This window comes from Camelina sativa, chromosome 10 (assembly GCF_030686135.1).
Source record: "Camelina sativa cultivar CO46 ecotype springtype chromosome 10, ASM3068613v1".
NCBI classification, from domain to species: Eukaryota; Viridiplantae; Streptophyta; class Magnoliopsida; order Brassicales; family Brassicaceae; genus Camelina; species Camelina sativa.
This window is the reverse complement of record NC_141889.1, coordinates 7,205,116-7,228,969: the sequence shown is the minus strand read 5'-3', so window position 1 is coordinate 7,228,969 and position 23,854 is coordinate 7,205,116. Positions and strand designations below refer to the sequence as shown.

The 23,854-nt window shown below is 37.7% G+C and overlaps 4 protein-coding genes and 1 pseudogene across 7 annotated transcripts; 2 read left to right on the top strand and 3 right to left on the bottom strand.

The window, feature by feature from the left end:
* Positions 1 to 5,435: 5,435 nt before the first annotated feature.
* Positions 5,436 to 6,833, top strand: LOC104720143 (uncharacterized). The gene has a single exon (XM_010438104.1). It carries the CDS (start codon positions 5,436 to 5,438, stop codon positions 6,831 to 6,833), a length of 1,398 nt encoding a protein of 465 aa, XP_010436406.1.
* A 191-nt stretch (positions 6,834 to 7,024) lies between these two features.
* LOC104717823 (NADPH--cytochrome P450 reductase 1) lies at positions 7,025 to 11,511 on the bottom strand. Of its 2 annotated transcripts, XM_087470308.1 has the most exons (17): positions 10,959 to 11,511; positions 10,767 to 10,826; positions 10,607 to 10,683; positions 10,462 to 10,519; positions 10,289 to 10,372; positions 10,173 to 10,209; positions 9,904 to 9,973; positions 9,547 to 9,738; positions 9,367 to 9,459; positions 8,729 to 8,954; positions 8,544 to 8,627; positions 8,313 to 8,464; positions 8,117 to 8,213; positions 7,818 to 8,045; positions 7,621 to 7,743; positions 7,422 to 7,535; positions 7,025 to 7,329 (listed from the first exon to the last, which is right to left on the bottom strand). In XM_087470308.1, exons 1-17 carry the CDS (start codon positions 11,256 to 11,258, stop codon positions 7,249 to 7,251), a joined length of 2,076 nt encoding a protein of 691 aa, XP_087326434.1. In that variant the 5' UTR covers positions 11,259 to 11,511; the 3' UTR covers positions 7,025 to 7,248. The 2 variants fall into 2 exon arrangements, with proteins under 2 accessions (XP_087326434.1, XP_087326433.1); XM_087470307.1 differs by having other exon boundaries at positions 10,462 to 10,683; positions 10,959 to 11,411.
* Positions 11,512 to 12,399: 888 nt separating this feature from the next.
* LOC104717822 (O-fucosyltransferase 31) lies at positions 12,400 to 15,512 on the bottom strand. Of its 2 annotated transcripts, none has more exons than XM_010435453.3 (10): positions 15,172 to 15,512; positions 14,980 to 15,084; positions 14,757 to 14,894; positions 14,601 to 14,663; positions 14,435 to 14,516; positions 14,259 to 14,329; positions 14,079 to 14,167; positions 13,788 to 13,991; positions 13,255 to 13,525; positions 12,400 to 13,175 (listed from the first exon to the last, which is right to left on the bottom strand). In XM_010435453.3, the coding sequence occupies exons 2-10, from the start codon at positions 15,010 to 15,012 to the stop codon at positions 12,537 to 12,539; spliced, it is 1,590 nt and encodes a 529-aa protein (XP_010433755.1). In that variant the 5' UTR covers positions 15,013 to 15,084; positions 15,172 to 15,512; the 3' UTR covers positions 12,400 to 12,536. The 2 variants fall into 2 exon arrangements, with proteins under 2 accessions (XP_010433755.1, XP_019086013.1); XM_019230468.2 differs by having other exon boundaries at positions 14,980 to 15,079; positions 15,172 to 15,377.
* On the bottom strand, positions 15,455 to 18,394 carry LOC104717821 (MADS-box protein AGL24-like; annotated as a pseudogene). The gene is made up of 8 exons (XR_015568648.1): positions 18,171 to 18,394; positions 17,298 to 17,379; positions 17,006 to 17,067; positions 16,359 to 16,458; positions 16,206 to 16,247; positions 16,083 to 16,124; positions 15,835 to 15,968; positions 15,455 to 15,745 (listed from the first exon to the last, which is right to left on the bottom strand). The product of XR_015568648.1 is annotated as an MADS-box protein AGL24-like (transcript).
* A 1,974-nt stretch (positions 18,395 to 20,368) lies between these two features.
* On the top strand, positions 20,369 to 23,842 carry LOC104717820 (AP-4 complex subunit mu). Its single transcript, XM_010435452.3, has 13 exons — positions 20,369 to 20,680; positions 21,050 to 21,144; positions 21,224 to 21,427; positions 21,512 to 21,628; positions 21,698 to 21,826; positions 22,026 to 22,152; positions 22,460 to 22,560; positions 22,642 to 22,746; positions 22,853 to 22,947; positions 23,098 to 23,185; positions 23,265 to 23,325; positions 23,415 to 23,488; positions 23,578 to 23,842. The coding sequence occupies exons 1-13, from the start codon at positions 20,620 to 20,622 to the stop codon at positions 23,674 to 23,676; spliced, it is 1,356 nt and encodes a 451-aa protein (XP_010433754.1). The 5' UTR covers positions 20,369 to 20,619; the 3' UTR covers positions 23,677 to 23,842.
* The last annotated feature ends 12 nt before the right edge of the window (positions 23,843 to 23,854 follow it).

Here is a 23,854-nt window from a genome sequence, read left to right as displayed (position 1 = left end):
TTTCTATGGGAATTCGTGCGACTCCTTTGGATTCGGATATTATCCTATGAGGTTCCGATAAACGGATTTAGGTAAATAGAACCTATTGGTTATTTTTTGATATATGGGTTCGGTTTGGTTCAAGTATTACCGGGTTTAGGTACCGTAAAAAAATTAAATTAATTAAATTTAAATAAATTTAGCTAAATTTTGACTTATCTGAAAAATAATTTTAGATATTTTGATTATTTTTGATGTTTAGTTTTAAAACTAATTGAAATATTCAAAATTATAATTAAAATTTTGGGTAATTGAATTATATTAATGCTAAATATTATAAATAGTTTTTAATATATTTATATATTCGGGTTATGATGGATACCCGAATGAATATCGGGTATTATCCAATCATGACCCTAATCCGAACCCACGGGTATTAGAAAATAGAAACCAATAGAGTTTTGTAGGTAAATCCGTACCCAAACCAAACCCAGTTTTCAGGTCGGGTTTCAGGTTAGCCTAACGAGATAGATTTGTCCAGCTACAAAATTTAGGTCATTTGATTTGACAAATTTTAATTAATATTACTGGTAAATTTTATCGGTTTGATAGTTCACGGGACGATACGAGACGAGTTTTTTTGTTAGTTCCAGTCTGGGATGGGTTTTCTGTTAGTTCCGGTCTGGGACGGGTTTTTGGTTAGTTCTGGTTTGGGATGAAACGGTTTGATAGTCCACAGAAAAGGAAGAGACGTCTTTAAACATATCACCTTTCTCTTACTATTTTTTTAATGTGCCACTAATAATAATAAAAACAATCAGATCATTTTTTTTCTCTAGAAACAAATAAACGAGTTTGGACTATGAATGTTAACCCGGCACGTACGTGCGGATCCGAACCTAGTTTATCTTTATAAAAGCATATGAAGTATGTGGAATAATGATTAGGAAAACATAAAAAATAAATAAATGAGGATGTTATATCAAAGTATAATATAAATCAATAACTTTACTCACGAATTTGACAATCCATAAAACATATTGACAGAATCATGGATCCTAAGTCCTAGTATCCTAATATAGAAAGAAAAAAACGATATTGGAGAGGACAATATATGAAAACAGGAAAAGTAAAAAAGACATAATAAGTAGCACATAAATCACCTTTTCATTGGGGTTTAACGTTGTCGTAGAAGAACTGGTTTGCTTATGAGAAGTATTTATAGTGGTTTAAGAAAATGATAGGGATTTTTCTATGAGTGATTTTCCAAAAATCTTGGTTAGAAAATTGGAAATATCTTAAAGAAATCATCATTTCCGATATGTTTTGTAGGATTTAGAAAATTATTTTGGAATATGCTAACATGTATGAGTGTAAGTGCTGTAATTAACTACATACCTTTATTATTAAGATATTTATATTGCTTATTAATTTAGTAATCTATCTTACCATTTTAAAATTTCATACCCAATCATATATAGATTTAAAACTTGTAATTTAAAAAGAAAAACAGAAATTAATTTTGTTCATATATTTTAGGAAAACATTTATTTCCATACCCGATTTTTACTTATTTCCATACCCAATTTTTGCTTATTTTAATTTTTGGTTAAAATGTCTTAATTACAATGGCATGAGATATAAATAGTGCTCAACTCCCAGCATTCTTTGTCAAAATTGCTGTGAAAATGTTAATATAGATAGATAGAGGCAGAGGCTACCCTTGAGATCTTTCTTGTTTGGTGTCTACTACATTTGGAAACTGGACATGACAGATTATAGAGCGAAAAGAGATAGTCACTGACTCACTTTGACAACCTTGAGGACTCTGAGAGATCGCACTCCGGCTCAAGACATTACCAACCTAGTTGCAGAGACTCCGGTGATGCGAGACATAGCTCTCGCTACCACAGATCTCCATCACGACATCTGACAAACTCATCATATGGCATCAGAGGCTCCTTACCTCATCGTTCCCATGGTCATACGGCTCGGACCCTCCAATGGAAAGCAAAACCAATTACTTCTGTGGACGAGCAGGGTGATCCCTCTGTTTCCTCTCGAGCTAGAAGACCCCCTTTGGAACGCGATATTACGAGCCCAGAACCTAACACACCACCCCCAAGAAAGGAAAACCTCTTACCTCATCCTCCATCAGCCCTACCATCACCACCCATTGATATCCCTCGCAAGAACCAAATTCTGGAGGATCTCCGGGAAGTCACAGTACAATATATCTCCTGTCCGGATCCTTCAGAGAGTGCAGCTAGACGTATGAGGGTCCTACAAAGTGAAACAAACAACCTTATGGAGAAAACTGCTGACTCTATCATTGCTTACCAGAGCATCGAGGGAACTGACCTTTCTCTCGGACCTCTACCTGTGAATGAGAGTCAACTTTCATTGGATCCTACAAACACCGATGCACCAATACTAGAGAAGGATGTGGGAGGTCCAAGTAAACGTGGTAGAGGTCGTCCCCCTACACACAAACAAGGCTCAAGGCCATCTCAAAAGCTATTAGGAGCAAAATCACATAAACGAAACTTTGCTCAAGGTTCCCCGAAGAAGACACTTACTAGTCGAGATATGGAGAAGTCTGGCCTTTCGAAGCCAACTCAAAAGAAAACATCAAAACCCTCGCCTAAAGGCAAGAATCAACCCCCAAAACCCCAGAGGTCAAAATCGGATATTCACAGGAAGACGAACAACCCTCAAACCTCAACTCACCAAACTTCTCCCTCGGGACCACCAAGCATTACTCTGATCCCTGCGACAAGGAAAAAGAAAGCGGATTTTCAGAATCTGCCAACCCCAATTTCTTAAGAATGGTGAGCTGGAACTGTTGTGGGTTGGGGAACCCCATAACAGTCCAGTGAATTAGGGAAATGCGTAAAAGTATTTTCCCAGACCTGATGTTCCTCATGGAGACAAAGAACAATAATGAGTCGGTTTTACAATCTCTCCATTGGCTTGACTACCCCTCTAACCACTTGGTACCACCAATCTCCCCTAGAGCTGGAGGTTTGGCTCTGTTTTGGAAACAAAGCATTGATGTTGAGATCCTGCAGTCAAGTTCACATTTTATTAACACAAGAATAAAAGCAAAAGGAAAATATTTCTTTGCTACCTTCTTATATGGGGAACCGAATAGACCAAAAAGACTTGATGCCTGGAAGAACCTCCAAGACCTTACTTCTGATAGATCTTCTCCCTGGATTATCACGGGTGACTTCAATGATATAATCCATCCATCAGAAAAAGTCGGAGGCCCCCCGCGACCTGAAAGCTTTTTCTCGGATCTCCGATCCTTCATGTCCTGCGCAGACCTCTATGACCTCAAGCACACGGGTAACTGCCTTTCATGGAGAGGTAAAAGACATTCTCACCTAGTTAGATGTCGTCTCGACCGAGTAATGGCGAACAGTGAGTGGATTCTCACCTATCCCTCAGGAAGAAGTGAATACTTACGCTTCAAAGGATCTGACCACCGCCCATTAGTCACATCCTTTGATCAAAAAAAGAAAAGATCCCATGGCATCTTCCGTTTCGATAGGAGACTAAAGGAAAACCCTGAGATAAAGAAACTGGTTTTTGAAGCCTGGAATTCTGACCCCAACTCTAGTGTTGATCTTCGACTTAGATCCTGCAGAGACCAAATCACAAGATGGAGTAAGAACCAACATCTGAATAGCCAAACGGAAATATTGGATCTTAGTGATCAACTAGAGGAAGCTATGAATGATGACACTGCCCCTCAGGAAAACATTGAATCTATCAACAAAGCACTCATACTTGCGTACCAAAAAGAAGAAGCTTTCTGGAAACAAAGAAGCAGAAACCTATGGTTGGCTCTAGGAGACAAAAACACGGGTTTTTTCATGCAACGACAAAGTCTCGCAATGCTATAAACAATATCTCGGTTATAGAAAACCCCAATGGTGTACCAATTTATGAAGAAAAGGATATTGCTAATACGATATCCAACTATTTTCGTGATTTGTTTAAAGCTGAACCTGGAGACTGCAGAACTGTTGTTGAAGCAGGCCTGTCCACTTGTGTCACGCAAGACATGAATGATAAACTCCTCCTCCTACCGTCCACTATTGAAGTGAAAAACGCATGCTTTTCCATACACGCAGACAAAGCCCCGGGTCCCGATGGGTTCTCAGCTAGCTTTTTTCAAGCAAACTGGACCACTATGGGACCCACGATCACCTTTGAGATCCAAGCTTTCTTCACGTCAGGAAACTTGCCCCTGCACATAAACCTTACACATGTGAGACTCAGCCCTAAACTGATCAATCCTCAAAAAGTCTCAGACTACAGATCTATCGCACTCTGTTCTGTGTACTACAAAATCATATCGAAGATCCTATCCAAAAGACTTCAACCAATTCTTCATCTGTGCATATCTGAAAACCAGTCGGCTTTTGTACCTCAACGTGCCATTTCGGATAATGTACTGATCACCCACGAGGCATTACACTACCTGAAAACCTCGATAGCAAAGAAAAGATGTTATATGGCTGTAAAAACCGACATGAGTAAGGCATATGATCGACTTGAATGGGATTTTATAAAAGCAGTAATGGAACAGATGGGTTTTCATCGAACCTGGATTCAGTGGATCATGCAATGCCTCAACACAGTGGAATACGCCTATCTCCTGAATGGTAGAGCTTGCGGTGCAGTTATTCCTGAACGAGGCATCAGACAAGGAGACCCTTTCTCACCGTATATCTTCATCATGTGCAGTGAAGTGTTGTCTAGCCTCTGTTCGAAAGCTCAAATACAAGGAAATTTGCTTGGCTTGCGAGTCGCAATAGGTAGCCCTCGAGTTAATCACCTCTTATTTGCTAACGACACAATGTTTTTCTGTCGCTCAGACGCAAAAAACTGTTTCAAACTGAAAAGTATCCTACGGGTATACGAACAAGCATCAAGTCAGAAAATAAACCTAAGTAAATCCTCAATCACCTTCGCAAACAAAACCCTGTCCTCAACAAAGGAGGAAGCAAAGAGAATTCTAGGTATACAAAGAGAAGGAGGGCAAGGTAAGTATTTAGGATTACCGGAACTCTTTGGCCGCAAGAAGAAGGACCTGTTCAACAGCATCGTGGACAAGATAAAACAGAGAGCACAAAACTGGTCCTCCAGATTCCTCTCTTCGGCTGGGAAGCTTACTATGCTGAAATCTGTCTTAGCAGCCATGCCCACTTACACCATGTGATGCTTCAAACTCCCTAATAACCTGTGTAAGAGAATTCAGTCAGCTATGACTAGGTTCTGGTGGGATCAAAATACTGAAAAGAAAAAGATGTCATGGATTTCATGGAAAAGGATGACCAAACCTTTCAAATTGGGTGGTCTAGGCTTCAGAGATATACAATCATTCAACAATGCCCTCCTGGCAAAAAATCAGTTGGCGACTTCTCACATCTCCTCATTGCCTGATGGCTAGAGTCCTTCTAGGGAAGTACTGCCCGAACTCATCTCTACTGGACTGCGCAGTGCCAAACTCTGCATCCCATGGATGGCGGAGTATCTGCATCGGAAGAGATCTTTTGAAACCTCACGTGGGACGCATCATTGGATCAGGTACCACTACTCCACTGTGGAATAGCCCTTGGCTATCTCTAGACACCCCCACCTCCCCAATGGGACCACCACCAGCAGAATCACAAGGATGGACAGTTTCTGACCTCCTTGAACCAGGCACTTCAAAGTGGAATATAGATCTCATCAAACGAACTCTACCTGCGCATGAAAAAGAAATTTTACAGTTAAAACCGAGTAAGCAAGGAGCCCTGGACCGATGGGCATGGCTTCTGACACAGGATGGAACTTATAACACAAAATCAGGCTACTATACCGCTCACTCGGAAGACTCTAACTCAATAGCTCCTCAAACCTCCCAGGCGTCATCGTCATTCAGTTGGACAGCTAACATCTGGAATGTTAAGACGTCCCCAAAAACAAAGCTACTTATTTGGAAGATTGTCCAACAAGCCATTCCGGTGGGAGCAAACCTCAACCGCGGGCTTATCTCGGGAGATGCGAAGTGCCCACACTGTAGTGAGACCGAGTCTGAACTACATTTATTCTTCTGTTGCCCGTTTGCGACTAGGGTTTGGGCCCTAGCCCCTTTCAATAGTAACTTCCCCTCCCAATCCTTTACATCCATCACTGAAGGAATCTCCTCCGCAAACCGACTTATATGCCTACCACCCTCTGGAATTGGAGGAGGTCCTCTAGCCCCTTGGATCCTCTGGATGATATGGATGGCTCGAAACAAAATGATTTTCAACAAGGAACGCATAAGGGTTGAGGAAGCGACTGTAATTGCTATAATCAGGGCAAAGGAATGGCAATCAGCGCAATTGGAGAAACTAAAATCAATTGTGCTCCCAACTCCATCCCCAGTAAATCAGGTACAACAAAATGAGAACTTGATTACCTGTTTTGTAGACGCATCGTGGATCTCTGAACCGAAAGCGGGACTCAGATGGGTCTTCACGGATCAGCACGAACAGATCTTACAACAAGGCTCAGATCTGGCCACACACGTCTCCTCCCCTTTGATGGCCGAAGCGTTAGCAACTCTAACTGCGGTTGAAGTTGCAATTGCTTCGGGTTTCACTCACCTCTCGATCGCCTCAGACTCTCAGACGTTAGTCAAGGCTTTGAATTTGAAGCTCCACTCGAAGGACCTTCACGGGATTCTCCATGATATCCTAGATCTATCCAATCGTTTCTCTAGTTGTAATTTTCGTTTTATTCCTAGAACCCAGAACCAGATCGCAAATGAACTAGCAAAGAGAGCTCTTTCTATGTCTCTACCTTGTATGTGAACCGTCGAAAGTCTAATACAAATTTCTGGTTGTCCAAAAAAAAAAGATAGATAGAGGCAGAGGCTACCCTTGAGATCTTTCTTGTTTGGTGTCTACTACATTCGGAAACTGGACATGACAGATTATAGAGCGAAAAGAGATAGTCACTGACTCACTGGTTCACAATGATCTACCATGGACACTACAAAGCATGACTAAAATCTTTTCCGCTCCTCCAGATTTATTTAATAGTTTATACTTTTGTTCATACAAAGAAAACTTTGACAAACCATTCATGTTTTGACTATAATAAGCAAGAAAACAAGGGAGAAGGAAGAAAATAAACAAATAAATATCTAAATGGTAAAAAGAGTCTTCGTACCAAGAAAGAAACCTTGAAAAGGCAGACAATTCCAATTAATCATATTATATCAAATCACCAGACATCTCTGAGGTATCTTCCTTCAGTTTGAAGTTTCTTAACTATAGCCTCTGCCTCTGACGAACTCACACCTTCCTGGAAATTTGCAAGATAAAATCATTGGGTCGATCTTCCAAGGAAAAAAACCGAAGTAAAATACTAAATTCCATCGCAATGCTTCTTTATACCTGCTCTTGAACAATGGTATGTAGAGTTCGGTGCACATCCTTCGCCATGCCCTTAGCATCACCACACACATAAAGATATCCTTCTTCCTTTATTAAATTCCAAACTTGTGCTGCCTGAACATAGATGAAATGCAAAAAGTAAGGAGGTTATTTGACATTCTTTTTCTCAAAGCCTGATGCATCCCTCCATATAATTTACCTTCTCCGTTATCTTATGTTGAACATACTCCTTCTGCGCTCCCTCACGCGAGAATGCCACGATGAGCTCAGATATTACGCCTTGATCAACAAAATTTTTGAGTTCATCCTCGTATATAAAATCCTGCAACATAAATATATGCAGCAGCTCAGCATGATGACACTGCAAATGAAGAAGGTGCTTGTTAAAATTCTCACCATCCGTCGATTTCTGCACCCAAAGAAGAGCAAAGATGAGCCTAGTTCTTCTCCATCTTCTCTTAGTGCCATCCTTTCCTGTAGAAATCCTCTAAAAGGTGCCAGGCCAGTCCCAGGTCCTACCATAACGATTGGAGTTGAAGGGTTGGTCGGTAACTTGAAATTAGATGCTCGAATAAAGATTGGGGCTCCACTACATTCATGACTTTTCTCCGCAGGAACTGCATTCTGAGTTTTTGAAAACTATTATCAAAAGTAACAGTGAAATGTTGGATAGTAAAAGAGAAGGTAAGAATTACCTTCATCCATGTCGAACACACCCCCTTGTGGATTCTACCAGTAGGAGTTGGACCATATACTAGTGCTGATGTAACATGAACTCTACTTGGCGCCAATCTGTTTTATAAAAAAAGTAAGAAAGATTTCGAACGACAGAGACACTCAAGGGTAGTTTTCCGTCTGCCACAACAGATATCTCAAAAAGAATTAAATTACCTCGGCGAGGATGAGATGGAGTAGTAACGAGGTTGTAGACGAGGAGCTATTGCAGCAAAAAAAACACCTAGTGGGGGTTTGGCAGATGGAAAAGCAGCCATCACCTCTAACAGACTTCTGTGACTTGCAACAATCCATTGTGAATATTCATCCTACAATAGATAAACCGACTGTGTTAACTCATGAGAACTTAAAAGCAAGAGAAAAATCGATATTCCAGTCATTTAGAACCTTTCCATCAGGTGATGTCAGGTGTTTAAGTTTCTTGGCTTCACTTGGTTCAGTGGCATAGGCCGCCAAGGCAACTAACGCAGACTGAAACCAAAAAAAAAGAGTTCAATATTTGGGAATAAGCAAAGACCAAAGCAACCATGAAAAGCTATGTGAGGCTAATTACAAAATAAATAGATGTTAACCTTTCGAGGAGGGTTCAAAAGGTCAGCGTATCTTGCCAAACCAGCCCCAAGTGTGCATGGACCAGGGAAAGGAGGCGGCACTGCGCTTCCTAATGGGGAGCCATCTTCCTTATCAGCATGTATGGAAAATACTAAATCGAGAGAGTGCCCAAGCAATTTTCCAGCTTCTTCAACTATTTCAACATGATTTTCCGCATAAACACCTACATGGTCTCCTGTTTCATATCTGAAAGAAATGCAATAGTTTTTATACGCGGTTTTCTAATTGTGAAATTTTAACAGAACAATCAACTGTGGACTAAAACATCAAAAACAGCATGTTAATATAAAAGTACACACAGAAACGAATGGCAGAAACCAATATTGAAGATATTCAATGCGAAAGTTTTATTTTTTCACATGACCCAATGTGACTGGTATTTTCATCTCTATTTTAATCTCTGTAATCCTGGTAATAAAACTCAATGGAATGCCATAGTCCTACTAACTCAAAACATACTGAATTTGCAGCAAAATCTCCCAGTTCACTCTAATAATCATATAAAACAAGGAGTCTATGTAAGCTGAGATAACTGGACTGCCTTGTATTTAATGCAAGGGTATAATGCAATAAAATTGGTTAAGAGTTGGATGCTTACGTAATACCAGTCCCTGATATGTCGAACTCGAGATGGATGCAAGACCGATCAGATTCAGGTGTGTGAAGCTCCCTCTGCACAGCAACATCAACTCTGTTTGGAAGAAGAAACAATTTTTAGAATGCAACCGAAACTGTAAGCCTATTCCAGTATTTACTATTTATTACACCTTAACTATACCTTAAGGGATGATGAATGTCAATAGCAGTATTTCCGTTGGCCACATTTGATCCCATTGGTTTCTCGGATGTCAAACTAGGATCATGAATCACCAGCCGGTATTCAGGAATAACAGCTGTATAGGGAGTTACCACACTTGTATCATCCTCGTCCCTGAGGATCTTGTCTAGTTCAGACCATAGCGATTCCTTCCTACAAACCACAAAAAGCATGAATAATACAGTATGGAGACCCTTACAAACACTATTAACCAAGTCAACTCTGTAGACTGTAGAGTCCCTGTCTATAATAATACAGTAAAAGACTAGAGAAAGTCTTTCACAGGAGCAAACGTAAGACAGAGACTCAGAAACAAACCAGGCATTAAAATCATCCTCGATGCTCTGATCATCATCTCCTAGACCAACTTGAATAAGACGCTTTGCACCTGCATTGAATGATGATACCAGTTACGCTTTACCTCATGCACAAAAGAGACTAGGAAATGGGTATCCATGTAGCCAGGCAGCAAAGAGAAAACATTCGGCACTATCTTAGGTTAAGCATAACGCAAATATCTCCTACACTCTCTATCCGATATCTAGCATTACCTAAGACTTAAAATATATGTAAACATACTCGTGTACCTTTCTTACAAAGCTCTTCATCAAGAACTATCCCGATCTGCTCAAAGAAAATGACCGTCAGATCAGGTCAGAAGAAAATCAATAAGCTAGAGAGAAACATTTTCTCACAACGGTACCTTATTAAAATGTTCATACTGGCGATTACCAAGAGCAAACACACCATATGTTAGTTGTCCAAGACTTATATCCCGTTCATTTTCCTAAAAACACGAACACAGAGTATCTGAGGAAATCAAATCCAAGGAAAAAACTAAACTTGGATTTGATTCATTGCAATGATGCTACAAACCTCCGTAAACCATTTGTAAAATCTAGCAGCATTGTCAGTAGGCTCTCCGTCTCCATAACTAAAAGAAATGAATCCATCAAACTCTTGGAGGTTATAGATCGCAAAAAAAAAAAAAAAAATCATAATGGGATTGGATAAATCATACGTAGCAACACAAAAGAAGGCCAAAGTTTCCTTCTTCAATTTCTCTTCATATTGGTCATCATCAGCAGCATAGTCATCCTAATTAAACCCATAACCAGTGAATATACAGTAGCTTAAACAAGAGGAAGTGAAATAAAATCATACTCCCAAGTCGATCATACCAAGTCAATGACTCTGACAGCGGCATTTTCATATCTTGCTTTGATTTCTTCTGATAACGCCTATGAAAAAAAAAAAAAAAAACGAAACTGATACTGAAATGACCCAATCTTTTGAATCACACAAATAATCATATCATATAAGAAAAGATCAAATCACAACTCGAAAGGGTTATAAGAGTAGTCGCGGAGTACCTTAGCAAATCCCTCAGCAGTTCCAGTCTGAGTACCGAAGAAGATAGAGACTCTAGTCTTGCCGGATCCCAAATCAGCATCATCGTCGTCTTTAGCCATAAGAGACTTAGGGAGGACCATAGGCTTCAGCTCCCGGGTCTGATCCGCCGTCGTTTTCCTCCATAATAACACAACGAAGCCAGCTACAAGTGCCAGCGAGGTGGTTGCAATCACAAGGACGACGTCGTCGGAAATCGAATCGGTCCCAATAATTGACTTGAGCTGCTTGAACAAATCGGAAGCATACAAAGCAGAGGTCATCTTCTTCCTTCTCGATTTGAAAAGCTTCCCCCGTCACTCACTCAATCTCTCTCTCTCCAGGGTTCGAGGATTCAGGGGGAGAGATCGAAGAGCAAAGAGGAAGAGGAAGCAAAGAGGGGCTTATTGTGTGTTTATCGGTGGTGGTGGGGCGTTGAATCTGAGTGGGCTCCTTTCACTTTCCTTATTGACTTTTCTTTTTTATTTTGTCAAAATTAAAAACAATAATTCCAAGAAACCTCATATTTTCAACCACAAATTATTATTTTTATAAAAAATTTATAAACCATCAATGTTTCAAAAAAAAAGTTTTATTTCATTCGAATAATTAAAAAATAAAAAATAATAATGGTTACAACTTAAAGTGAGTGAGTTAATTTTCAAAACTGAGAATCATTTTTTTTATAAAATAAGGTTTTTCTGCATAAAATACAACTTCTAAGTTCTAACCATTAGTTGCTTTTTATTAATAAACTTCGATCTTCTTCCTTTTTTTCTCTTAAGTAATTAATTTCACAATTAAACAAAAGTAAAAAAAAAAAAATCCTTCATTTTTAAATCAATTTCTCCCACGTTTCCGTTTCTTCTTTTAAAATGGATCTAATTTTTCACGGGTCTCTCAAATAATGATTGTATTTTAAACAAATACTGTAGTCGATTTTGTACTAATATAATATTATACGTTGGTAGAATTACCAAGGGTGTATTGAACCAAGGATTTTAGGAGATTTGCTGGAATTTTAATATTTCAGAATTTTGGGAGATTTTAGAGTAATTTTAAGAGATTTGATTAGAATTTCAATAATCAAATCAGAATTTTGAGATTTGGGTAAATTTGATGTGATTTGATTATTGAATTAGTTTATTAATTGGTAAGAATAATTTACTTAAATTTAAGTTTAACTCATGAATGGCATGGGCATTTTTTTTTTTAAGATGCATGGTTGTCTAGGCCCTTTGATGAGTACATTATAACCAACCATATTTATCTATCATATCTAAATTTTGGTTCGTAATTATTGAATGACACCAAAAATCTTAATATATAGAATCAGTTGCAGATTACTGCTAATTGTGTTGACCACTGTCCAGTCCGCAGACAGATTAGTTTACTTCAACCATTCAGAGTACAAACCTTCAGTGATGAAGACAAAGGGCATCATATAGTATTGAGTTCCTCAACTATTAATTTACTCATAGAGTACATAGAAGTCATATCTTAGGAATAAAAGAAGAAGAAAATAAAGTATTAGTATATATTGGGGCCAAAAAGGGGAAAGGCTAAGCTACTTTACACATGCAATCAGGAGCTGGATAAGTGTAAATAGACTGGTTCTGCTTGCGTATACGAAGCTGGCCATGCCTGTTCTTGTGCCCATTCACTACTGCTCCTTCAAACTCAGACCAATCTAAGCTCTTGTTCACGAAAACCTGTCCTAACAGTATCATGTTTGGTCTTATGGTTTTGAGATTCAAGTAGGCTCTATGCGCCAGCAATGCGTTGTGCATATTCCCAGGAGATGCAGATATGAAGATATCGCTCTTCATACTCACGTAATAATCGACTGCAGCCATTAGAGAAGCTTTCCCTTCTACATCAGCCAGTTCCTCCGCAGAGGCTAGGCTTTTCTTGTTTTCCATCCCAGGGAACAGTTTACGCAGTGTCGAGATTCTTGCTTCTCCTCCGTAAACCTGGTGTGAAGCTAGATAGAGACGGGTGTTGTTACTGAAACCCAACGCTGAAAGTAGTAAACCAATCTCTTCTGGTGTCAATGGGCAACGCCCTTTGTTTCTTAGCTCCTCATCTGTGAACTGTGAATTTAAGACCCTTCCTTGCCAAATCACCTGGCGATATTTGGCCAGTGCCAGTTTCTCTGCTTTGCCTCCTTCGAAGTCACAGCCTGAATGAGCAGCCATATCCTGAATATAACATAAGATTATGTCAACTAGAAACTACTACTGCAAAGAAACGGACACATTTTGAGAACGAAGCTCATACTTTATCAAAACGAAGATGAAGCACGGCGAACTTTCCAGATCCAGCTTTTACGATGGTATTTATTCTGTCTGTTGGATCGATATTTCCTGATGTTTGAGAGCTGGAAGGAGGATATCTTAGTCGATGCACAAGAGCGTCCCCTAGCTCCCGAATACGAGGAACAAAGTTTAATGCTTCAAAATTTACTTTACACCGTAAACGCTGTATACTTTCAGGCAAATTGTCAAATGCCAAACGGTGAGAGAATGGGGCAACAGCAGCAATACCATAACTGCAGACAAGAGTGATTAATTCATATTAGTAACAATGCACTAGACTACACTGCAAAATCTAGTTCCTCAAACAGCCAAAAAAAAAACACACTTTCTCGATCATCTATGACAATTAAAAATTTGACTTCAGATGACAACATTTGCATGAAACACTCCTTAATCTTGTCTATAAATAGCATTTCAAACATCATCTATAGTATCATATTTTCCAGGAGTTTATAATGCAGCCACTCCTAATCACTAGGTTTAGAAGCCACAAACCTCTGAATAACAGGCAAGACATTTTCCAAATACCACTCTGCTGAAGCGTGAACAGGGGCAGTCTTAATCCTAGTAGCTCGAATACCTGTGGCATAATAATCACGCGTGCTCCAGGCATACTGTGTTGGAAGCTCTCTAACAATCCGCACCTCATCTTTAAGGACACTTATAAAGTGCTCCACATCAAATATATCTGTGAAGGAACTACAAAGAAATGCCCCCATATCATAAACCAGAAAATTCATGTAAGAACTTGAAGTTTCATATTAGTAGATTTAACAATTACAGTACCTTGAATCTTGCCAAACAGGATTCACTTCAAGGCGTGGAATCACAAGTGTAACATTCATAATCTTGGCAACAGCAACAGCATCACAGATCTGAAGAAGCAACCGGAAAAAGTCAGAAGGGAAACCTATATAAAAACTCTATAGGAATAGAGAGCTTCATAACAAACCAGATGCAACTCACCCCCATCCTTTGTTGATTTAGTCCGCCGTCAAGGAACACCTGAAGAAACCCTTGAGACTTCTCCGGTAAGGCTGTAAAGAGTGACAAAATACGTCAATCAAAAAGTTACAAACTTTTCAGGGCACATGAATATAAACGACAAGAGAATAAGAAAAGCTTTCATTTTAGAAACTTACGAGATCCTCTATAAGATTGAGTGCAAGGCTTCCAACCTTGATCTGGTAAGGGAGACCATAACTCAACCTGTTGTCTGATCGACTGCACATTGGTTCGAGGGTAGACCAAAAGGTTTAAGAGGAAGGAACATACATTGATTCACTAACAACTAACAAACTCACTTACAATTTCTCGATCAAGAGCGCCTTGGAGTAAGCGCATATGTCTAGGCCTTGGAGCATTCCATTCCTACAGAATGTTGCCAACACTTAAATTCTTCAGCTTCAAAATCTCAATTTATGAAATCGAAGATAGGGAAGATAGAGATAGAGAGAGACTGACGGAGAAGAGAGAAGGAGAGGCGCGGCCAAGAGGCCCGAAGAGATTCGGGGACAAAATCGGGAAAAGGAGCACGAAAACACCAACGAGAGCTGTCCTCCGCGACTGAGTAAGGTTCTTCAATGGCTGCAATTGCTTCATCTGGAGGATCGATTCAAGTTCAATCGAACGATGACGACAACAACCCTTACTCTAAACTCAGCGACGAACGAATAAAAGACCAAACCTTTGTCGGTGTGTATCTTCTCGTCCAGAGCATATTTGATCCGAAAGTTTTGGGAAACCCAATTTGTTGAAATCTGATGGAAGCACGACAATACTTGAAACTACACTGGTAACAGAAATTGGGTAGTTATAATAAAACCATATTAGAAGATTTGAATCTGAACAATAAAAAGGAGGAACAAGCCCGACTTACCAGAAAAAAAATTATAGTAGCACAGCCTATGGTTTCAATTTCTCGATTCAATTGTAAGGTTGACACCACTGACCAAAAATTGTTTGTCCCATATGGGAAATTTCAAAAATTTTGTGGATTAACTCTAGAACAATTCTCTAACTCTTGAACTATATTACGGGTATGAATTTGTGAAAAAAACAATTTTTTTTTTGGCAATTGGGATTGATTGTTAAGTTGTGTAAATCGTACTACAAGTATAGTTTTATTCTGTTTAATCGATAAAATTTCGCTCGGTACATTATGAATGAAGCAAAAATTAATTGGGGTTAAAGATAAAGAATACAGACAATATGAGGTCCATTGTTTTTACTTTGGTGCCAATAGTTATAGCAAAAAAAAAATAACAATAATGTCTGAAACTTGCTTCTCCACAATGCGAAATGAGATTTCATTTTTTCCCATCTCAGTTTTTTTTCAACACTTACTTATTCAAAGGAAAGAAAGGGGCAAAAGGTAGACTTAATACTTGTGGGCATCAATCGTAGTCAACTCTGCTGCAGCTCTCTCTCCGCTTCATTCCCAAGATGGAAGCCTAACCAAAACAAAAATTAGTAACGTCCACACACATGATGTCAATAAAAGATTTACTATGATGGTCAGTGAAATATAAGTAAATTATACCCAAGTTTCAGGGAAGTGTCGGATTCATCTTCAAGGGGAGCTCCACTGTCGTAGCTTGACACGTTTGTGGTCGCTGACTCTGTCTCCACAGCTTCCTTAAACGCCACCATTTTAGACCTTTCAAACTTCTCTAGCTGTCCATATATATATACGTTACCTCAACTTATATTATACTATATTTTCAAAAAAAAAAAGGCTGATTAAGGTTAACTTGATTTCTATAAGGGTATAGAAGTATAGAACCCTACTTTCTCCCTCAGTCTCTTATTCTCGTCCACCAATTCCGATCCCTGCGTCACATATTAATTAAGTCATTATCTATATATTTAGGCCTGTCATTTCCATTAGTAATACGAATTATACGTACTAACCCGTTTCTCAAGTGAAGAAATCTGGCTCATCACACAGTCGCCCTATTATCAACAACAACAATGTCACACTTTTATATATACAGCTTAATTATATTACAATTTACATTCCACATTAATTAAGGAAATATGCATGCTATTAGTTTAGTAATAAACCTTTTTCTCAGACACACGGCTAAGTCCAGATTCAAGCAGTTTCTCCAGCCGCTGCAACTCTTCTAAGTTCAATCCATCGAGATCCTCTCCTCTCAGTTTCCTGTTTTACGTTATAAATACAACAAAAAAAAACTCACTTCAATTTTATTAGAATACTCAAAACTGCATCAGACACATACACACAATTCTACCCAAGTATCTCTATAGAGTTGGTTTGGATCCCAGCTTTCAGAGCTTTATCTAATTATATATCGGCTCTTTATGTCTTCCAAACACAAATAATATCGACCTACATATAATAGATGTTGATAGCTACATAGGAGTGTGTTTTAATAAGAATGAGAATAATAATTGAAAACTAAATCTTGCAATCTTTAGAAATAACGCCTAAGATCTATAACAAAACATCAATTTCCAAGGCACACCAGAACTGGAAGAACCTACTTACATATTGTAACAACTAATTCGTTTTTCATTTAGATGATATGTAGATTCTAAATCATATAAATAACAATCACACATGATTGTCAAAACATAAAAACCACACACATGAAATAGTTTATCTCTTACAGCTATATATGGAAAAACCTTTTTATTAGCATAACATATATATATATATATATATATATATATAAATGGAGCCATACCGTAGCTGCTTGGTTTTGTCTTCGACTTCCTTACTTAGTCTGGAGAGGTTACAGTTCTCAAGCTGCTAGATGCAAAGTCAATATGTTCAGGATTTTGCTATTGATATGGAAACTTAATTAAATAGATGCATCAAGATGAATAATGCTATGCCACATTTTATTCTATGTTTAGACATACACCTGAAAAACTAAAAACAAAGAAGCATAAGAAATGCATAGTGGAGAATATATTAGAGAGAAGAGTTTGATAAAACAAAAATAAAAAGACGAGAGTGAGTAATAATAAGAATACCTGGAGATGAGTAGAAGGTGGATTTATCAATTTGTTGATGTTACTTGCATGAAGGTTATACCTTCCCAAAATGTCTCTCATTCTACACGTTTCAACAAACAATCCATCTTTCATTTGAACCTTTCCTTCGACTATATAAGCATTTGTAAATTTACTTAATTTACTTATGTACACCACAAGCCTTTTCTTAGTTGTAATAAAAAAAAATGTAATCAGAAGTAGCTATATATCAAGTCAAAATATGTGCTGACAACATTTATATTAGATGACTCCATTCCCAATTATAGTAATGCTTCCCAAGATAAGATAAACGAGTGGTTAAGACTTAATCCCCAATCATACCAAGTGACAGTGTCAAAGACTTTTGTAATTCATAAAGTCAAATGAAATAAAATAAAGGAAAAGAAATTTATTCTAATTGTGGTAAGTACTATGTATCCATATATACATATGCTTCCATAATTAACAATAGTCGCACTATAATATTCTGCTCTCATCTCATCGATTAATATAGAAATCATAACATGAGTCTAATGAAAATTATTGAAAATGATAAGTTAGTAACCCATAATTATGTTTCAGAAAAGTTCAACGTAATTAATCATGTGTTATAAGTTAGAACATAATATAAGTTAGAAGGTAACTAATCTCATAAAATCCTATATGTTATTAACACGAAGTTGATTTCGTACATGATCGATCTCGAAGCCCAAGAAAAATTAGATGTAGAAAGCAAAAAAAAAAATGCCAAAGAACTCATTTTTCAGTACAGATATATCTTAATATATCTCTCTAATAATGTTCTCTATAGTATAATCACATATGTAGATTGAAAAAAGGAAAAAAAAAAAAGAGAGAGAGAGAAGGAGATACCTTGAGCTAGAGAACTCGAAAAGCTTTCCGGTGGCAGAGAAAATGATGAGAGCAACATCGGCATCGCAAAGAACTGAAAGTTCATCGGCTTTCTTAAAGATTCCTCTTCTTCTTTTAGCTAGAGAAAGTAACCTGTCTCGCTGTTATGTTATCTATCTTCTTTATCCTTATCTTCTCTCTCGCCATTCTACCCGATCTCCTTCACTACTAATCTTGAATCTTGCCTACACATAACACAGTATAGACCAAGAACAAACAAAGAAAACAAGTGGAACCTTGGTTAGCAAAAGAGTGTTTCTTAAAAATATTCTCAGGAAACCCTAGTTGGGTAGAGAGGGAGAGAGAGAAAGAGAGCTCAGATCCAGCAACCATGAGAAGCAAAAAGAATGAACAGTACTAGATGAATCCATCAAATACCCTGCTAAAGAAAGAAAGAACACAGATTCACAGCTTTTACCTTTCTTTGAATGGGAGGATCTTGGATTAGGTTATGCAATCTCAGCACCCACTTTTATTAAATTTTGATAGAGGATAAAAAAAGAAGGTTTTCTGGTAGCTTTTAATTTATTCCCTAATATGTGAGAGAGGGAGTGAGAAAGAGATGGTTACTGTGTTTGTGTTCAAGATTGGAAAGACGAGTCTGCTTTTTTTAGCTAAACAGTGATCAATGGGCCATAGGTTTTGTTTCCGTCATTTTCCCAAAACTAAAATCATTAAATATACCACATAAACACACTTTGTGTTTTGTCTGACTGAGTTGCTAGGCGAAAGACTGCTACAGTTGTGATTTTTAAATTATTACCTAATCCAGCTAGTCTGTTGTAACTCAACTTTGATAGCTAAACAGCGGTCATGGATTCATCTGGACTTTAACTTTACAGTAGCGCCGGTTTTACTGTTTAGTTTAGTTTGGATTCTCGAACTAGAAAACAAAATAAAGATAGACGTGAATATTATAAGTTAATACTTTTAATTATATATAGCTAGGTCAAATAAAATGATACATATTTAAGAATTAAGATACATAAGCTGGAACTACGCACCAATTCTAATGGAAAGCTAGTTTGGATATTTTGTGATTCGTAATTAGTAGATGCTAGCTGTTCATCTACCCACTTTGGATTTGATTTTTCTCATAAGCTGGTGTCTATTAAAACTAGCTAGTTTTCTTTCAAATCGTTCACTCACGATAGATGCGACACCTGATTAGATGTCTCGCATCCTACCACCATCATTACCTTTTATATTTGGTTGAGCCATTTATACCCTTTTTAAGTTTTTACCCTAATTATCTAGAGATGATCTCCCGTTAGAGTACTAATGTGAGATGAGATATCAATGACGGAAAGTAGTTTTCTATCTCTTTATGGAAGTGGTATTAAAAATCAAATTAAAATTGAGAAAATTCGTGGGCTACCAACTCATAATATACATGTGAAAACTGAAAAGTAATATGGCACAAAATCCGTATAAGGTTTAAGTTTTTATGACTAAAAGAAACAAGCATTTACGATGTGTGAGAGATAGAGAGAGAGTTAGCTAGGTTGAAAGTGTTTTGGTCTTGTTCATGGAAGAAAAAAATTAAAGTGAGTGCAAATTATAAAGTGAGAGTTTTTGGTGTAGATCAATATTGGTATTAAGGATCTTATAGAAAGTCGAAAGAGATTTGGGGACGAGCTAAGTGATTCTTAAGGCTGTATAAATTTGAGATTAAAAGAAAACTAATTATAATTGTAACTGTGTTCAAGATGTATTTTTAACATATTTACAAATTTCGGTTTGTTGTTAGAACCTTGCTAATATTTGTTATAATGTCATGTAATTTTGACTCGAATCTTAAAAATAAAAGCTTTTAGACGTTTTATTTGGAATGCTTGGTCATCGTGTGAGTCCCCTAAGCTTGTGCACTCAGCTTCATCGCCTTCTAAATCATCAAAGTTATGTGTGTATCCTCATAAGTTATATAACCAGTTGTTTTATCTTTTCCCCACTCTATCCCTAACAATCCGAAGATTTTCAGCACCACATTTTTTTTAATCTTTTTAAGAAGGTAATTTAGTATTTATAACATAATACATGTAAGAGATCAAATAAAAATTATTCTTTTATTTTTATTTGCGTTTATATAAATGTCAATAATTTAAACTAGTTTTTCGAAATTGAACATTATAATATTTTGCAGGTTTAAAAATTCCAGATTTTTTTTTTTTAAAGAGAGGATTTGGGCCTTAGTAATGTCCGCTAAAATAGGCCCGTCGAAGAACAAGAAATCATAATCTATCGAAATCACAGAACCTTCTGACTGACGAAGAGGCTTTACGATAACGACGGGCAAATTGGTAAAAACGTGAACCACCTCACCACCAGAACCGAAAACCGATCGGCGTTCTCTCAGTAGACTCAAAACCAAACTCGCGGTGAATCATCGGAATCCACCGCTAAAGGAAACATGATGATCTCTCAGTTCTTCGTCTTGTCTCAGCGAGGAGACAACATCGTCTTCCGTGATTGTAAGCTCCTTTTCTCCCGATCTGATCCTCTCTCTCTCTGCTTCTTCCTTGTTTTGTTTCCCCTCTTCAGAGTCGAGACTTATTGTCACTGTTTTCTGAGATTTTTCCATTGAAGCTTCTCTAAGCTCATTGATCTGTTTGATCTACCAGCATTTCCTATCCGACGCCATATATGTTGAGCTGAATTCTCAAATCAGATTGTACCATATTATAGAACTATTCAATTAGATGGTGAAGATGTAATTCTTGGAATCCTAATGATCAGTGGATATATGGAATCCCTTTAGATTCTCTGTTTGTTTGAGCTTATGCGATTTTAGTTGGATCCACTAGAAAATTTGAAGATGTGTTAACATTTTCTTGATACAGACCGGGCTGAGGTACCAAAAGGCAGTACAGAGACGTTCTTCCGTAAAGTCAAGTTCTGGAAGGAGGATGGAAATGCAGAGGCGCCACCTATCTTTGTAGGTATTATTATTCTTTCTGTTTGTTTGTGTGCTATAATGGTTTTATCTTACGCCTTTATTGTTTGTGTGCTTATAGAATGTGGATGGCGTGAACTACTTCCATGTCAAGGTTGTTGGACTATATTTTGTTGCGACAACGAGAGTTAACGTGTCACCGTCTCTTGTTTTGGAGCTTCTACAAAGGATCGCTCGTGTTATTAAGGATTATCTTGGTGTTTTGAATGAAGATTCATTCAGGAAGAATTTTGTGCTCGTGTATGAGTTGCTCGATGAAGTGATTGTAAGTCTCATTATTAAGCAAGTATATTTCTGTTTAGTAGATGTTGTTTTTCATTTAATATGACCTCATTGCTGTATTGATTAGGATTTTGGTTATGTGCAAACTACATCTACTGAGGTTTTGAAATCCTATATATTCAATGAGCCAATTGTGGTTTCTCCTGCACGCCTTCAACCTATCGATCCTGCCGCCATTTTCACAGTAAGATTGATTTTCTTTTTCCTCCTTCTTGTATATATGTGACTGACCCCCTTAACTAATGTTATGCAGCAAGGAGCCAAAAGAATGCCTGGAACAGCTGTTACGAAATCGGTTGTAGCTAATGACCCTGGGGGTCGGAGAAGAGAGGAAATTTTTGTGGACATCATCGAGAAAATCAGTGTTACTTTTAGTTCAAGCGTGAGTTGTTACTTTTTTTTCTAGTTTATTATATCAAAAGTATATAAGTCTTGGCATGCTCTCTTCACCTTACCTAATCAAAACATTTATTTTTGTAGATCAATGCTAGATACTATGTCATAATATATGTAGTTGCATCGTAATGTAAGTCTCTTGATAAAAACTGAAAATTATCCATATTTTTCGGATTTGTGAACAGGGTTATATACTGACTTCTGAGATCGATGGCACCATTCAAATGAAGAGCTATCTTTCTGGTAATCCAGAAATTCGTTTAGCTCTTAATGAAGACCTAAACATAGGAAGAGGAGGAAGATCAGTATATGGTATTGCTTGTTTCACCCCTTTAAATCAACATTATTATCTTAGGAAGGAATCTACTTGATTGATATTCTATCGTGTCTCACTCTTTGAAATCTTGGTGCCTCTTTCTGTAACATTTGGGCTTTTTGAGAATATGTCAACTAAGCTGCATGTTTCCACTTACAAGCTTTCTTCATATCCCGATTCTTGAATAGATATAGCTACTACTGTAGCATTCTTCTGCCTTTTTGAGGCGCATCATTATCAACTAGGGTTGATCTGGTAAGACGATCTATAACCCTTGGTAACATTACACTTGAAATGCTGCAGATTATAGGAGTTCTTCAGGTTCAGGGGTGATCCTTGATGATTGCAATTTTCATGAGTCTGTTCGTCTGGATAGCTTCGATTCAGATAGAACTTTGTCCCTGGTGAGCTTTAAATTATATATCACAGAAAACATCTTGTCATAGCATGTTGTATTGCTATTTGAACGTGCGTTCTGCTTTCAGGTTCCACCAGATGGTGAATTTCCAGTAATGAATTACCGTATGACCCAGGAGTTCAAGCCTCCTTTTCATGTTAATACCTTGATTGAAGAGGCTGGACGCCTTAAGGTGAAATTTCATGCGTACAAGTTTTCTGAGTCAGATGGAAAACTAGAAAAATTTATTACTTTATCCCAGTGCTTAAGTCATATATTTCTGCTTGCTGAAAATTTAGGCTGAAGTGATAATCAAAATACGCGCTGAATTCCCTTCAGACATAATTGCCAACACAATTACAGTTCAGATGCCATTGCCAAATTATACTTCCAGGTACATCACTTTTTTATTGGTATGTACAAGTGCATTACCGAGATACATGAGGAAGAGACTAAAATAAAGTTTCATAAATTCTAGTCTTGATTATTTCAAAATCTGAACCACACTTGAGATAGATTCAACGGATTATTTTTGTTGTGACAGGGCTAGTTTTGAGTTAGAACTCGGTGCGGCTGGACAGAGGACAGATTTCAAGGAATCGAGCAAAATGCTTGAATGGAATTTAAAAAAGGCAAGTGTTTAATCTCTCAGGTGGTACATTTTGAACTATAGTATTGTGCTTCCATTAGCTAACAACTGTGGTGTTCTAGATTGTTGGCGGGGCTGAACATACACTGCGTGCAAAGCTAACATTTTCACAGGAATTTCATGGTGACCCCCTAAGACTAAGAGTTTTTCAATTTGTTCGCTCAGAGAAAAATAAAGTATTGCTTGCTGATAGTTTTCGATTTCAATTTTAGGTAATATCACAAAGGAAGCAGGGCCGGTCAGCATGACGTTCACGATACCAATGTACAATGTTTCTAAACTTCAGGTAAGTGTAATGCCGGTTCTTGAGATTTTCCCTTCTTGCATTACCATTAACCGTCTCTTCAATCATCTCTAATGAATCGGGTGATGCAGGTCAAATACTTGCAGATAGCAAAGAAATCAAGTAGTTACAATCCATATCGTTGGGTTAGATACGTTACACAGGCCAATTCATATGTGGCTCGGATATGACTTCTTTCAGATAATGTTTGTCACTTGTATGTTTAATTTACTCTCTTTTCTTCTCCACAATGTTTGTTCATTTCCGGATCATACTTGTTCAAGTTTTAAGAGGATTGCTTCGCAGTACATGTTGAATGTTCTCTCTTCTATCTGGATATTTTCTTGTTTGGTATCATTGATTCTTTTG